This window comes from Anneissia japonica, unplaced genomic scaffold, assembly GCF_011630105.1.
Source record: "Anneissia japonica isolate Jap-2015-1 unplaced genomic scaffold, ASM1163010v1 scaffold287994_len634616_cov204, whole genome shotgun sequence".
Classification (NCBI taxonomy): domain Eukaryota; kingdom Metazoa; phylum Echinodermata; class Crinoidea; order Comatulida; family Comatulidae; genus Anneissia; species Anneissia japonica.
The window spans coordinates 177,527-193,068 of NW_022707798.1; the positions used below are offsets into that span (position 1 = coordinate 177,527).

A 15,542-nucleotide genomic window follows, 5' to 3' on the forward strand; every position below is an offset into this window, starting at 1 on the left:
ACCTTTCCCGATACAGAAATCTGATTACCTACCTGTAAAAAATTTAGATATATAAAAAATAATAGCAATAACAGCAATAACCATAATATCAATAACAATAATATCAAGAATAATAATTAGAATAATTAGCGATAACAATGATAATAATAACAACAATATCGATAATAATAATAATATAATAATAATATAGTAATAATAACAACAATAACTATAATACTGTAATAACAAAGCAACAAAATTATAGTAATAATAATAACGGGGTAGATACAATGCGCCCCTATACTTAATATCAATAACCATAATATCAAGAATAATAATTAGAATAATTAGCGATAACAACGATAATAATAACAACAATATCGATAATAATAATAATAATATAATAATAATATAGTAATAATAACAACAATAACTATAATACTGTAATAACAAAGCAACAAAATTATAGTAATAATAATAACGGGGTAGATACAATGCGCCCCTATACTTATTCCGAAGAGTGTACTGCGTTCGTTAACGGACATTTTCACACATGGACCATTTGCACGAGGAGACGAAAGGCCTAACGTCACATCCGAAAGGCTGTGCGCTGTAACTTACATTTCAGCCAAGTGAAACAAATGGAAATATAAGAGCAACGATAGAATTGGACTGGTGACGAAGTGTGGCTACCACCAGTTGCGCCGACTAGGCAAACCAATATTGGTACTGGTCTTTGCATAGACAAAATAGAACAGATTCTTTGTAACCGTATGATACTGTATGGTGGCTATTGACCCAGTGGTGGATCTAGGGGTTGTATAGGGTGGCTAGCCAACCCCCTTCGTTTACCGTGAAAAATATGATAATGGTCACTCGTTTGTGTGCTTCTCGTGTACTCTGGTAAAACATACACTTTCTATTTTAAGTTTACTTCTTTTCAGATGCTACCTAAGATCGTCTAGCAGTTTACTAAAAAATCTCAAATGTGAGGGGTTTTCCTCCCAAAACCACCCCCCCCCCCCCCCTCCCCCTCGCTCCCGCTCGTGCCTTCTCACCTTCCATTATCCACCACCATTGCTAAATCCTAGATCCGCCACTGTGCCTATACAGTTAGCGCTTATAGACACATACATGTTAATGCTCAAAAAATCGAAAGAAGTACTCTCACCATTTTTGTAACCGCCCCTAAAATTTGTCAAAATAAAAAAAAAAGAAAAGAAAAGAAAATACTCAATTTGTTGTGTGTGAGTGCCATTTCCGGCCAAAAAGGTACCATAATCATATATGTTCTTACCTTAACCCCAAATATGGTGTGGATAAGGTGATATAGACCCTCCATCTGGGAAGGTCTCTCTCTGGCTCCCTCTTTTTCGAATTCCTGAATCCTCGAACTCCTAATTTAGCTTTGTGGATACAGTCGAATATTAATTCAATCAACATTATTATTACATCGTACCGCATTTGTAGGCGTATATGATTTTTTTTCCCACTTTTTATATTGTTTGAAGGAATGCATGGCGAAGTAATAATATATATTAATGCTTGCGGTACACCACGTAGATAGTTCTGAAAAGAACGTTGTTGGTTGAGAATGTCTCGACTTTATTTTACTTTTTAGGTCCCTTCACAGAGGGGGGTGCCTATCTAAATCGGTTTATTTTGCCAAAATGGAGATTTTTGGAAATAAAATGACCTTTCACAAGGCATCCATCAATTTGCCTTAGCGTGTCAATCATTGATTACAAGGAAACATACACACCTCAACCATGGTGGAATGTGTAAATCCATGGTAAATCTGAGGACATTTGTGCGAATATATATCACATTACGGTTGAGGCTAATCTGTTGCTATGATCCTTGTCGGTTAATGCAATCATTTTTTCATTCATCCATGGAATATATTTTGTTCATTCGTTTTCGTTTATTTGTTCATTCACTCGTTCAATCGATCATTTATTCGTGTGTTCGTTTGTCTGTTCATTTATTTGTTTGTTTGTTTATCATATTAGTTCAATCGACCATTCATTCGTTTGTTCGTTTGTTTATTCTTCGTTTATGCCTTCGTTCGGTCATTCATTCTTTCATTCATTCATCTCTTCATTCCTGCTCCGTTCGATCATTCTTCATTCATTCATTCATTCGATCGATCGATTATTCATTCGTTCATTTTGGCTTCTATCTATCAATTAATTAATCATTAATCTTTTAATTCATCTACCATTCATTCATTCGTTCGTTATTCAGTCAAACAAAAATTATGAAAAAATATAATTGACGACTATAGGCGACAATAAATAATATACAACTCAAATAGACGTAGCGTTTTTCAACACTCGGCCTTTCAGGCCGGTTAACATTAGGAACATGATACATTTTTTTTATCTATTATTATTTATGACATTCTCTTATATTTTCCGCAACTACAGTATATTTATGCATGTACAGTATAGTATACTTCCATGATACCCACGTTGGGGACATTTTTCAATGACTGATTGTAGAAACAATTTGTCTTGTTGGATTTAAAGAGGGTGTTTGTATGTCTAACTCCTCACGATAAATAAACCGAATACAGTAGTTACAGCGGCGCCCTCTGTACCTTACCATTATGTGTCATTTCTTAAAGATCGAGAAATGGGTACCAACATGATGACATGATGTTTTAACTTTCGCACCGGCACGTTTTTCTACTGAAGGAATGGTTAAAATATCTTAATCGTTATTATACCTCCATTAATCCAAATAGTGAATTTAATGTTACACGTGTGTATAACTTCGATTCATTTACCCATCATCATGGTTTTATTATGTCGAATTTTCAGACGTGATCATGCTCCTCTGTTCGTCTATCTATTTAATATTAACATTTATTGTACTACATATACAGGAATAAATGACAAATCTATCAGAAGTGTGGCCATTACTCTGTTACAATAATATGTGTTGGTATATAAGCTTGTCTAAGCTGGTAGAGTATAGGCTATTTTGTGTTTCTCTCTGGTTATTGCTTATAAATACACGTTTGTCCTTGTTCTACACATAATTGCCAACATCATACGTCTCATAGTAGTATTATATTGCAGAGTTTTATTCTTTATGAAACACGCAATACAAGAACTTGAGTCAAATTTATCCATAAATTCACTTCCAACCCAAACAAATACAGCTCTCAATCACTGCAAACGTTTCGTCTAGGGACCGTGTCTAATTTGTCCTCCTTGTCTCGTCCTTTAGGTTTTTAATAAATCAAAAATTGTGGCCTAAACTCTGCATGAAAGTTTATCTTCGCATGACGATGCATTCGTCAAAAAGGAAAGAATGGGTGGTCGTCACGTGATTACAATCCGTAAGCCAAATGGATTTTTAAGCGAGTGGGAGAGATTGGCTGGGAGCCTGTTTCCATGTACTCTTTGGTTGTTTCCAAGTTCTCGGGTCCTCTAACCTTATGTTTATTTTGCACGCGTTTGGCTTAACCACTGATGGACCACACGGCTAATGTTGTTCTCGTTTCTAGCGTGAATGTAGTTTTTAACATTCAATAGAAGTGAATTTACAAAGTACTATTGATTGATTGGCAAAACATCAGTGACATACATCACTAAAACAACATACTTTTTTCAATTATTAAGTGGGATGGTTTTACGGTTGATTGTTAAATGTCAAAGGTGAATTGGAGTTAACACTCTGTGTTATGACCATGAACGTATCCTTGTCAACTTGATGGCGAGATCGGGCCGATTGATGCTAGTCAAGCTATTTGTTCGTGTTGATGTAAAAGTTACAACAATTAGAATGCCATCAAGTGATTCGCCACCCACGTCGTCATACTAAAATGTAGGCATGTGCCTTTAACTGACTCTAACCATGCTCTAACTGTAGGAGCTGAAACTTAATACCTATCCTTATTATATTATCATCATCATCATCACCATCATCATAATTGTCGTCATTGTCGTCGTCGTCGTCGTTGTCATCGTTTTCACCATCATCACCATCACATCATCATCATTGTCGTCGTCATTATTATCATCATCATTATCATTATCATCATCATCATCATCATCATCATCATCATCATCATCTTTATCTTCTCCAGCAAAGGTAGCACTACCAGTAGGCCTATAGGTCTATTGTTATTCTATTATCTTGATATTTTGCTTTGAAACATTTGATTCTACATGTGTATGCAAGTCATTTCACATCAGGTCGGTACAAGGCCTAATGCTGTAGGCCTATGTGTTGGGCTCTGTTCAAACATTTTTTCACGAATTACAATATTTTATGCAAGCGAAAGCTTATATTTCTAAGGTACATAAGTTTGAAAAGTCGATTTGGAAAAAAAAAATCGCTTAGATGTTTTGAAGTAAGTTATTCACTAAAATGTACTCTAGCGAAACTTTTAATGGCTTTGAAACATCATCAATCAAAAGTTTGTATCAGGATTGTTGGCGGTTTTCTTCGGTATTTAATACAGGATCGAATGCCCATCAATTACTACTTGCATAATGGTTTCCATGACAACAGCTTCATGATTTTTATTTATCTATACAGGTAAAACAAGGAGGTGGTTGTTCCTTCATCATCAATACGATACACAGTACACAAAACAGTTAGGCATACGTTTGTTTATGTTGCCAAGTTTATTCGCTGACTATTGTAAACTATGCAAATGCATTTAACGCGTTTGGTTATCCTACCGTACCCCGGTCCGTTACTTCACCAGAAACACGATTTGTACAATTTTTCTTTTCATTTTGTTATTTAATTCGTACGTGATGATCCATGTCGTTATACGTGCAGTTTAACGTGACAGTGATTGGCAGGTATCAGTATACATCTGGTGACGCGGACTGACAGCCGTTGTTACTTCCTTGTTGAAATATTTTCACTTTCATTTACCTCGACGTCGTATTTTTTTGTGGACAGGAAACAGTGACACGAAAATCAATGGCAGAATGCTTTAGAAATGAGGTAATTGGCCTAGCCCGTTGTTACAACACAAATGATTGACCGGACTAGGGCCTTGAATGTCCGACCTGGCGCCAGACAGAGTCATGCCCCTTCTACTTGTAGCCAATGCGGAGGCAGCGAACGCTTCTTTATGGGAGAACAAGAATCCAGAGACAATTTAAAGAATAAATATTTTGACATTCTTCCTTGTCAAGACGTGTCGTAGGACCAACGCCAAACTGGTTGGCGCATGCGTTCAGACCATAGAATGATCCAGCAATTTCTGTTACAGTGATATGTATTACACTTTTTTTTTTATAAAGAACCAGTAAAATTTTGCCTAGGCTCAGTGTTCTTATTTTTTGGCCAATTTCAGGCGCAAAATGTTCTTATTTTATTCTAATTTTACACTCTTCAAACATAAAAAATGGCCCGGAAAAAAAATTCCCCCTGGAAAAAAGGCCCTGGACAAAATGTCCCCCCAAAAGGGTACACCTACTGTACTGTATTATACAGGGTATTACATAGGCTCACACCTACACTACTGCACAAAAAAAAAAAGAAAAAAAAAAAATCATTTGACCTTTTACCTCAGCCTCAAGTTGTTCTTATTTTGTCCTTAATTTTTAAGCAATTTTAGCCTTAGTATTTGTTTTTTAATGTTTTCTTATAAAAAAAAAATTTAAAAAAGTAGGCCTATATAGCGTTAAAACTTATTTCCAATAAACTAAAATTCTACTCTCTTTGCAATGATCAAGGATGAACATTTAAATTGGCATGTAGGTTGTACAGGTTTTAAAATTTAGAAAACCAAAATCCTAACAATACAAAAATGTGTACCCATCATCATATAACGTTTAATACATTTAATATGTTTTAATTCTCTTTGAAGCCATGCTACGGAGGAAATTATTCTTTTATATATGTTGTAGAATGATTTTTTTTAAATACGAAAAGCGTATTTGGCGAAAAACTCGGAAGCGGTTAATGAGATACAGATTTTTAAATATTAAAAAAACTACCCGGCCTCGGAAAAGGTTGAAAAAGGGTGGTTACGTTTGTACTGGTATCCCATTAACTGCTTCTGAGTTTTTCGTCAGTTATGCTTTTCGTGCCTTAAAGAAATCAGTTTTACGACAAATAAAAAAATAATCCTCCGGAGCTTGGCATTAACATAATTCTATCGCTACGGCTCGCAATACTGTATATATAAAACACACCGGGAGAGGACAGTACAAAACGGTACTTTACGTACGTGAGGTGAAGATCGCCCTCTATAGAAGTAAGACCTATTTAATTTGATATAAGACTGACTTCAGTAGACAGTAATTCTTTTTTATTGAATTTGAATTCATGGATTTTGTTTTGGTTAAAATGAATTACTCTTACCAGTAAAAATGTTATGAAATCTGCCACTGAGACATAGTTATGCCCTGCATTTGTAGGCCAAGGTTCTGGGGATGGTTTCAACAATTTTTAAACATTAATAATAGGCCTAGCACTCGTGTTTTGATACGCATATTTCTATCTAATGTTTCCATAACCCTTCGTCATTTGTAACTTTCGTCTTGTAATTCTTATTTTAATTTCTATTTCTACTAACATTCTTTAAACATACTATTAGTATATATTGAAAAGACAGAAGACAGGGCACCAACTTGACGTAAATAAGATTGCTCTATACTTAACATGTCTCTCCTAAAATTGTCGTAACATTCCACAACTTTCAATGAAAAGGACAATGCCCTGTCGGTTGACACTGCAACAATATGAATGTGTGCGCAGTCAGAGTTAAAACAGTTACAGAGTTAAACAATAGCTGTGCTGTATAAAATAATATTTTTATACCTCCATGCTTAGACATAGGCTTACTATAGTATTGGAAACCTTGATGGGTTCTGTGGGAACGTGTTTCTCACAATCGTATGTAATTTAAACTTGGCAATGGCATACTGTACCCAAAAGCTAAAAATTTCAGTACATTATAATGGTGAACTTATTTGTGGGTTTACTTTCAATCGTCCTGCTTTTCTCATCTAAGTTTGGTCTTAACCCAAGGCTCTACGGCAGAACCTGCGGCCTATGTTGTAATTGTAAACAAATTGACTTTCTATACTGTAGGTATTTTGCGATTTATTCCCCGATAACTTGACTCTCTGTAATTTTGTTGACGTAACGGACATACGAACTCTACTGAAAATGTATGTTGGTTATTCCCTGCTTAACGTATTGAAGATGAAATCAATTATATATGATATATACATGTGATATAACTGCAATGGATTTTTTTCCTTTTTTTATGAAACTCACCAAGGATAGCACACGAAAGTCTTAAGTAAGACTTATCTCTAGGTATTTTTAGTGGTGAATTGGGCAGTGTAAAGCAAAAGACAATCCCTGCTCTTTCCGAAAATACACACCTTTTTTATAAGAACCAGTAAAATTTTGCGAAAGGCTCATTGTTCTTATTTTTTGGCCGATTTCAGGCTCAAAATGTTCTTTTTTTTGTTTATATTTTACATAATTTTCAAGCATAAGAAATTATTATTGTACAGCAGTTATACACTGTACAGAAATGTAGGCCCCCGAAAAATCGCCCCTGAAAACAAAACCCAGGAAAAATGGCCCCAGAAAAAAAGGTCCCCCGGTAAAAATGGCCCAAATGACAGGAGGTACATTGCACCACGGTACTGTACTGTATTATAGAGAGTATTACACAGTCACACCTAACACCTACTGCACATAAGGTACAGATATCATTTTTTGTTTTTAGTTTTTCTAGGTTTATTTTTAAATAAAAATCTCATTTGACATTTTACCTCAGCCTCAATTTGTTCTTATTTTGTTCTTAATTTTTAAGCAATTTCAGCCTCAGTGTTCTTATAAAATGTGTTATTATAAATTTAAAAAAAAGAGTAATGTTTTTAGTAGGCCCTAAGTAAATAGGCCAGGCCTACGCTGTCAGTGAGACTGGTCAGAGTTTTCAATGGTGGATGAAGACACCTCCGAAAATCGAGTAACTTCAGGACCCCAAACAATCTGACGTCAGATAGGAACTATTTTTTCTCTTTTGTGGGGTCTTCCCACTTTTATTCATAAGTTCAGCATACACAGTATAATTTGTAAAGAGTTGTTCAATATAGCTTCTTAAAATATCTTTAACAATTTTTTTAAATTTATTTTTTACTTTCACTTGAAATTTATGCACATCGGTCAAGGTGTACAATTACCATGCCATTTTTTCTATTTGTTTTCTGTCATTTTAATAAAGGATATAATAAAAGGTCAAGCTTTTGTTTAAGCCTATTTTTTAAAGTTTGTTCGCTTGTATTTATAAACACTACCGTGTAGGCCTATATACAATATTTATAGGCTACATTATTTTTTCGAAATAGTTTCCCTTCAGACTATAATAATGGTGAAATTGTTTTCACCAAGTTTAACCAATATAATATTTTTTTATTTTGTTAAGGTCAATCATTGACCATTTCTTTTTTGCTTTTTCATTGAAACTATTCGTTTAGTCCATGACCTCAGCTCTTGAGTGATAATGATGAAGTGGCTAAAATAAAATAGGTATAAAACAAGGTATAAACTACACTGCCGTGCGAAGCAAACCATCAAGCAATGGAGCTGCACAGAGATTGCGACCCTTCGCGGACTTTCGTATCTTGATGATCCTGGGTTTTATTGACATTTTCTCCTATAACCATCCAGTCATTCATCATGGACCCAGGATCCAATCTTTGACCCTAGATCTACTAAAACTCGATGACCGAACATATAGACCAACCTAATTCCCGGACCTTATTAGATACAGGGCTGTTGGTCTTATAGATAACTTATCATTTGATCTTGAGCAAATGCATTTTATGATTTAATGTTTTTTGGATGGTTCCTGTCAAATTGTATCTCGGAGATATTTTAAATGAAGGCACCATAACATGCCTATTCATAACAACAAACTTAGTCCTATAATATTTAAAAACCAGGAATTAGCTATATCTGTGTCACGACACTATCGGAAGCTTCCTTACTGAGTCATCGCAACTTATCTTCCTACTCTTGTCGTATCTCTTCATTTTATTTCTAGGAAATTATTATCCAAGCACTACGCACGTTTCCAGTTTTAACCAATTGTTTTATTGATTTATAGCTGAACAGATACGTTTACTTTATGAGTCTCAAGCGAAATGTATCAATTAAATCTAGCATGTTTTGGGTATGATGGTGGTGTCTGTGCATGATCTAGACACCCTCCAAGTCAAGTTGAATGTCTCAGCATGCACGGATCCGAATCTGCGTGTTGTCAATACAACTTAACAACTGACCAATCAGAACGTGCTATTTAATAGCTATGATTACGCGCATGTCTCACAAACACGCAAGTTCGCGTACGATACGCACTTTGACGTTTCACATCTTTAATATCTATATCAAAGGGGAGGGGCTTAGGAGGAAATTAAGCTCAGTATTGGTCCTTTTGGGGTTTGGTACGCGCATGAGGTATGGGCTTATGGGTCTGAAAAACGTCTACAGTCTCTCGTGTCAGAAGATATTATTCCTTCTCATTATAGGTATAGCCCTACTGATTATACAATTGCGTCTTATCGTCGATAATCTATCAGTGAGATAAATACACACAAAGGGTTAGAATAATGGTACACCGCATCTTATAAGACATACCATGAGCATACCCTCCCCGGGATAGACACAGCCATGTGGAGAGCAATTATTGCACTATTATTGTTTTTGTCAGCTGAGAGATGGTTATCGAGATTAGCAAAGTCATAGAGGCCCAGTTTTCTCAGCAAGAAAATAGGCCTATACCGGAAGGCCCTATCGTTCAGATTATACAGTTACTTTACATATCACTGAAGATGTTTAAACCTTTATTAAATCATGTACAGACTATCAAAAGGTATTTGACAAATAAAGTGCCTAAACATCGTTATGATGACATCACATCATGACCATTTATAGGCACATCATGACTATATATGGGCTTCAACAGTTTTTGACCAAGAAAATAAATTTGCAGGACGATACCTTTGGCACCCGTACGTTTATAATACACTAGGCCTACAGTGTAAATAATATAAAGAACTGACTACAGTATTAAATGCAAAAATACATTTGGTGTTTTCAGCAAAATGCTATAGTTTCCGTATACATAATAAATACCGAAATTCAATAAGGAAATCTTTTTAACAATTTTAAGAGAAAAATATTACTTTGGAATAGCGTTCACTCAGCAAATGGTAGGTGCTAAGCAATGTTTATGCTTAGGTCTCCGTGTTGGGTGTGGGAATACATTGTCATTATTATCCTCGCAATGAAATTTAATAGAATCTAGATCCCCAAAAGCAATACATTTTCAATGCATTACAATGGCGAACTGCATATTTAAAAAGTGATATAATTTCGACCGTCCTGCTTTCCTCGTCTGAATGTTGTTCTCAACCCTAGGCTTTGATGACGTACAGTAGTTCAGGACCTTACCGCCTACGTTGTGTAAGAAAATACTACATTTACACTGATTGCATATCGTGATTTATTCTCCGATAATTAGCACAGTGTTGACATTAATGTATGCAGCAAAGTGGTTTTTCATATACATGTTCAGACCAATGGGGCAAGAATATTTGTTTCGGTACTTCTTAAATGTGTCTTAGTGCTTTGCAAATAGTTTTGTTTCGTTTTGTTTCTTTGTTTGTTTTCACATACATAACAAATTATTCGTAATATTCAGTTAAAAAATAAATAAAGAGTATAAAAAGTATGTGGATGGTGGTCAAAATAAGTTTAAAAATAAACTTTAGGATATGACCACCATTTAAAATAAAAATAAATCATCATTAATAATGCGATGATGAAAAAGAAGAAAAAGAAAAAATAATATGCCAAAAAATACGAAGAAACAAGATATGTAATTAAAAAGATACAATTTGATTTGTTATAGTTATAAAAATTGTTTAATTTAATTTTTTTCATTTTTTGTGGCTGAATACCTTATAAAATTAATTAAAACAAGAAAAAATGCTACAAATGTTATGCTTAGATTAATAAAGTAAAAATATTGCTATAGTATATCGAGTGCAAAATGACATAAAAAAAAACTGTTCAACCTACAAAAAAAATGACCAAAAGATCGATCGATAGTATCATTTTATAAAATTAATAGGCCAGTAAACTTGATTGATCGGATTGCTTCTTTGTGGGCTACCGGTATGTCTAAGTACCTACGTCAATCAATCAAATCAATCAAAAGCTTTGTTTATTCACGAAAAATATACATTTAGAATATACTTTATTTAAAACTCGTTCACCTAAACGAAAAGACAGCATTCTTCCAAGTCGTGACATTTTAAAACTGTACAAGATAGATAAATTAAAACTTTACCGGTAAATATATATTAGGCCTATAACGAATTAGCTTTCAATTGAAATTTAGAATGAAAAAAAAAATTCTCGTGAAATAACATACGTGATCGATTAAAAAAGTGTAATTGCCGATTTCAGGCTCAAAATATTCTTATTTTGTTCTTATTTTTACACACTTTTCAAACACACAAAATTATTTTTTACAGCAGTTTGTTTCTTTACTGTATTATAGAGGGTAATACATAGTCACAGCTACTGTAAATAAGGCAAATAAGGTACGGTATAGATACTATTTGTTGGTGTTTTTTTTTTTTGACTGACATATTCTGTTTTCAACAAGAGGATCAAAATACTTGTATCAACAAAGCATTTTTTGTCCTAATGTGAACACATAATCTTCCTCGTATTTACAGATATGAGGCGCCAAGTGCAAATTAATTATTATTTTGAATATTGAGTCGATTGGCACGATTGGACACTTCTTTCGACGGAACCGGTGGTCATTTGTGGGGGGGGGGGCTATAATGTTTCTTTAATTTTGAGAGCTTTTTGTCAAGCTTTTTTTTTAGTTCAATAGCCAATGGAAGAAAATGGGCTATAATTTTTCTTTTTTAAGAATCAGTAAAAGTTCGACCAAGCTTAGTGAAACAAAACGAAGGACAACTTATGGGGGTACGATTGGCCTTTCTTTTAGCGGAACCGGTGGTCATTTTTTGCTATAACAATTCTTCAACTGAGTGTCTTCGTCAAGTTTCTTAAGTTCAATAGCCAATGGGAACTAGTCTATTCTCTATACCGTTACCTTGGCCATATTCAAATACCGCGATAGATCGAGGAGCTAAGATGGGTTTCATTGGATTGTGGTTGTAGAAACACATGCTCTTAAAGTCGAATAGCTAACAATAGTCTTCCTCCACTTTGGACAATGCTGTTTATAACTCTATCATTTCTCCCGGAGTTAATCTGCGCTGGGAGAGATTATTGTGTCCATGGACAAATGACAAACCTAAAATATCTTCCGTAACATCAGTCGCATATAACGAGATTGTAGTGCAATAGAACAAATGGGCGCACTTTTTCCCGATCTACAATAGTGTAAACTAACACTAATTTTTGGGTGTTAGTATCATCTGCGTGCGTGCGCGTTTATTCAAGTGCATATCTCACACAGTGCCAAGGATGTCCGTCAACTTGTGTGGTCGCCTGCGGTAAACAATCTTTAGTACCTGCATTGGCCGTTCAACCAGGCGTGTCGATGTAATTCTCACTCACTCGTGGTCGTCGTAAGCGGGAGGTATACACGCGTTTGACAAGCTTCTTATGTCAGATATATGTCCTAGCTAGTAGAAGCCTTTTGGCATATAGACCTATAGTCTTGGCCTATTGATCGATGTAAGCGAGCGTTTGATAATCCTATGAGTTGATAAGCCAGGCGTTGTGTTCAGATTGATGAAGTGGACATCTTTTTTGTTGCCTGCCTTTGAAAAGCCTTTAAAAGTATCGATTTATGCTCGATGAAGCGTTTTTTTTTATCTTAGCACTTTTGCTGATTGGTCAAAATATACTTTCCAGAAAGAAATGAACCGTACGGTATATCATGTGGTCGAAATATATGAAAGTTTGGAAGTTATATTTTGCCAACATAATGACACATATCGGTTAATAAGTGAGCGACTAAATAATTAAATTGAACAGTGCGTATCGGCATAGAAAGAGAACAACGAGTCTGGATGGCATAGGACTCTTTTATACGTGGATATTATATTATATATTGTTTTGACTTTAACAATTCATAACGATGGGGTTTACATCTGGTATTAAGGATTACGCGATGAAAGGTGGACACCCACAATTTTGGAATTTCTTTAACACGAAGAAGGTGAGGAACAGTGGGGTAGTATTAGAAACTTTATATAATCATTAGTTTTTCAGTTGCTATTTTCACTACATCTCTTCTCTTAAGTGCTGTCTATGGAAGGACCTAGACCTATAGATATTTCAATATCCATTGTTATGATGGGTTAATTTCATTTCGTAAATCCGAAACGACGTGTTAAGTATTTTATTAACGAGGAGGCATTGGGTCTTTATTTTTTTTAAATCGTCACAATTTCTCACACTATACGACCTCCAACGCAAACAACACAATGTTTTCTTTATACAATCCCTGTCAATTTTTTTTATGATAAAACAATGATAAATTTTAATATTAATTATCCTTCTCTTCTATACCGTCATCATCGTTCTATCCGTTAAACTGTTCCTTTTATTAAATTCTAATTACGATATAATGATTGGGCAAATGTTGGCTATATTCTGGAAACGCATGACAGACGTCTTGCTGAGGTTTATTGGCCTCTAAGCGTTTGCACGATGGTAGTCCGTGCATAATTTGAAATATCAAATTTAATCCGCATTTTCAATGAAAACTCTTCTAACGACTTTTCAACAACTTTGCCCTAGGTACAAAATGTAAAGAACAGCGTTGTTGTGTTTGATCATGGAATGAAATTGTACATGCCCCATTTAAATTGATTATTTTTATTTGAAACAAGGCACCGGCATCGTCATTGTTGTGAGTCATTTTCATCATCATCATCATCATCATCATCATCATCTTCATTTATATCACTATCGTCCTCATCATCATCTCTCTCATCATCCTCATCATGCCTTCAATACCCAGTATCGCCATCATTGACATCATATCATTATCAACAATTATTATCACCTGCATCATCATTATCGACATCGTGTAATTATTATGTCATCAGCATCAATCACCATTATCATTTTCATCATCTTTATCCTCAAACATCCTAATCATTATTATCATGATTATCAGCATAATAATCAACATCATCACCACCAAGGTTCATCATCACTGTACCGCATTACATCATCATCACCATCAACAACATCTTAATCATGTTCATCGTCGTCGTTATCATCATCTTCATAACCATTTACATTATGATGTTTTAATGATAATAGCCATTGTTTCATAATAAATTAGAATTCATCTAAATTATTGTTATACTCATCATCATCATCATCAACTACCGTATACAATAACGAACGAACTAACTATTTAGAAGGTGATTTTGCAATGTTAGATGTTTAGGGCTTGATATGTAAAGTAAGCAAGTTTTTAAGATACCTGTATATTTTTTGTCTTAAGTTTGTATTGGCCCCAGATATAATTCTCACAACTCATAGGCCTATGTGCAATTTTCCTTTTAATCCAATTCAATGAAATCAATCACTGTCATCATATCCATGTACTGGTTGTAGAATAATCCTTATTTGTACTGTATTTTTTGAACCGTGGAAACCAATTATCATGATGCACTAATATTTTGACGTAATAAATATCTGAATTTAATCTAATCATGGTCTAATAAATAACATTATGAAGTGTGAAAAGAAAACCAGTACGGTACGCAATGAAGACCGCTGTCGTATTAAATGTCGATTTTATAAAAAAAAAAAAAGGGGGGGGGGGAAAAACCCACTGTTATTAACTTAAATATAAACATTAACTTAAATATCCATTAAAAAACAGCCTCAGTGTTTATGCGTGGTGGTTACCTGCGTAAAACTAAGGCCGACTTTTATGCCCTCTGACCGCACTTCACAAACAACATACCGCTTTGTATATTTCTTTAATCAACCCTGTATATGTCATTAAAATCCACATAACGTTCAATAGAAAATTCCTCTCTCTCAACATGAATTTATACAAGTGACTACATATTGTATTATGCCTACCATAAAACATGGATAAATTGCGATTTACAATTTAGTCAAAACAAGTCTACGGTGTCGTTAGAATACGGGTTAGAATACGGGATACGGGCCAGAATGCATAAAATAATCTAAGTGTAAAATCTTTAGGTGACATTAGTGGGGGACAAGACGGTGTTTTTGATGGTACCCTGAAGTTGCCTGAAGGGAGAACCGATGCCAGCGTGAATCTAGGCCTCTCGGCTTCAGTCATCTATTGCTCTAGTAAATCCTGATAGTAATCACTTTAACAATATACACCTTATTTTACCTTTCTTCTTTGATCGGCATGCCATTCTCAAAGTATTCGACGAATTAGCAGCCTCTGAATCGAAGCTACTTTAAATGTGACGTTGCCACAACTACTATGAAATTGATACTATTTGATTTAAAAGCAAATTTGTATAATTTATCCAAAAAAATGTACGTTAATATAGTCC

General features: G+C 34.7%; 1 protein-coding gene across 1 annotated transcript in view; it reads left to right on the top strand.

Moving 5' to 3' along the window:
* The first annotated feature begins 12,583 nt into the window (after window positions 1-12,583).
* The window catches only part of LOC117106419 (protein patched homolog 1-like), a 50,165-nt gene continuing 47,206 nt past the window's right edge, over window positions 12,584-15,542 (top strand). The window contains exon 1 of the mRNA XM_033247782.1: window positions 12,584-13,195. Coding sequence (XP_033103673.1) covers window positions 13,115-13,195 — 81 coding nt within the window. The 5' untranslated portion in view covers window positions 12,584-13,114. The remainder of the gene's footprint in view (window positions 13,196-15,542) is intronic.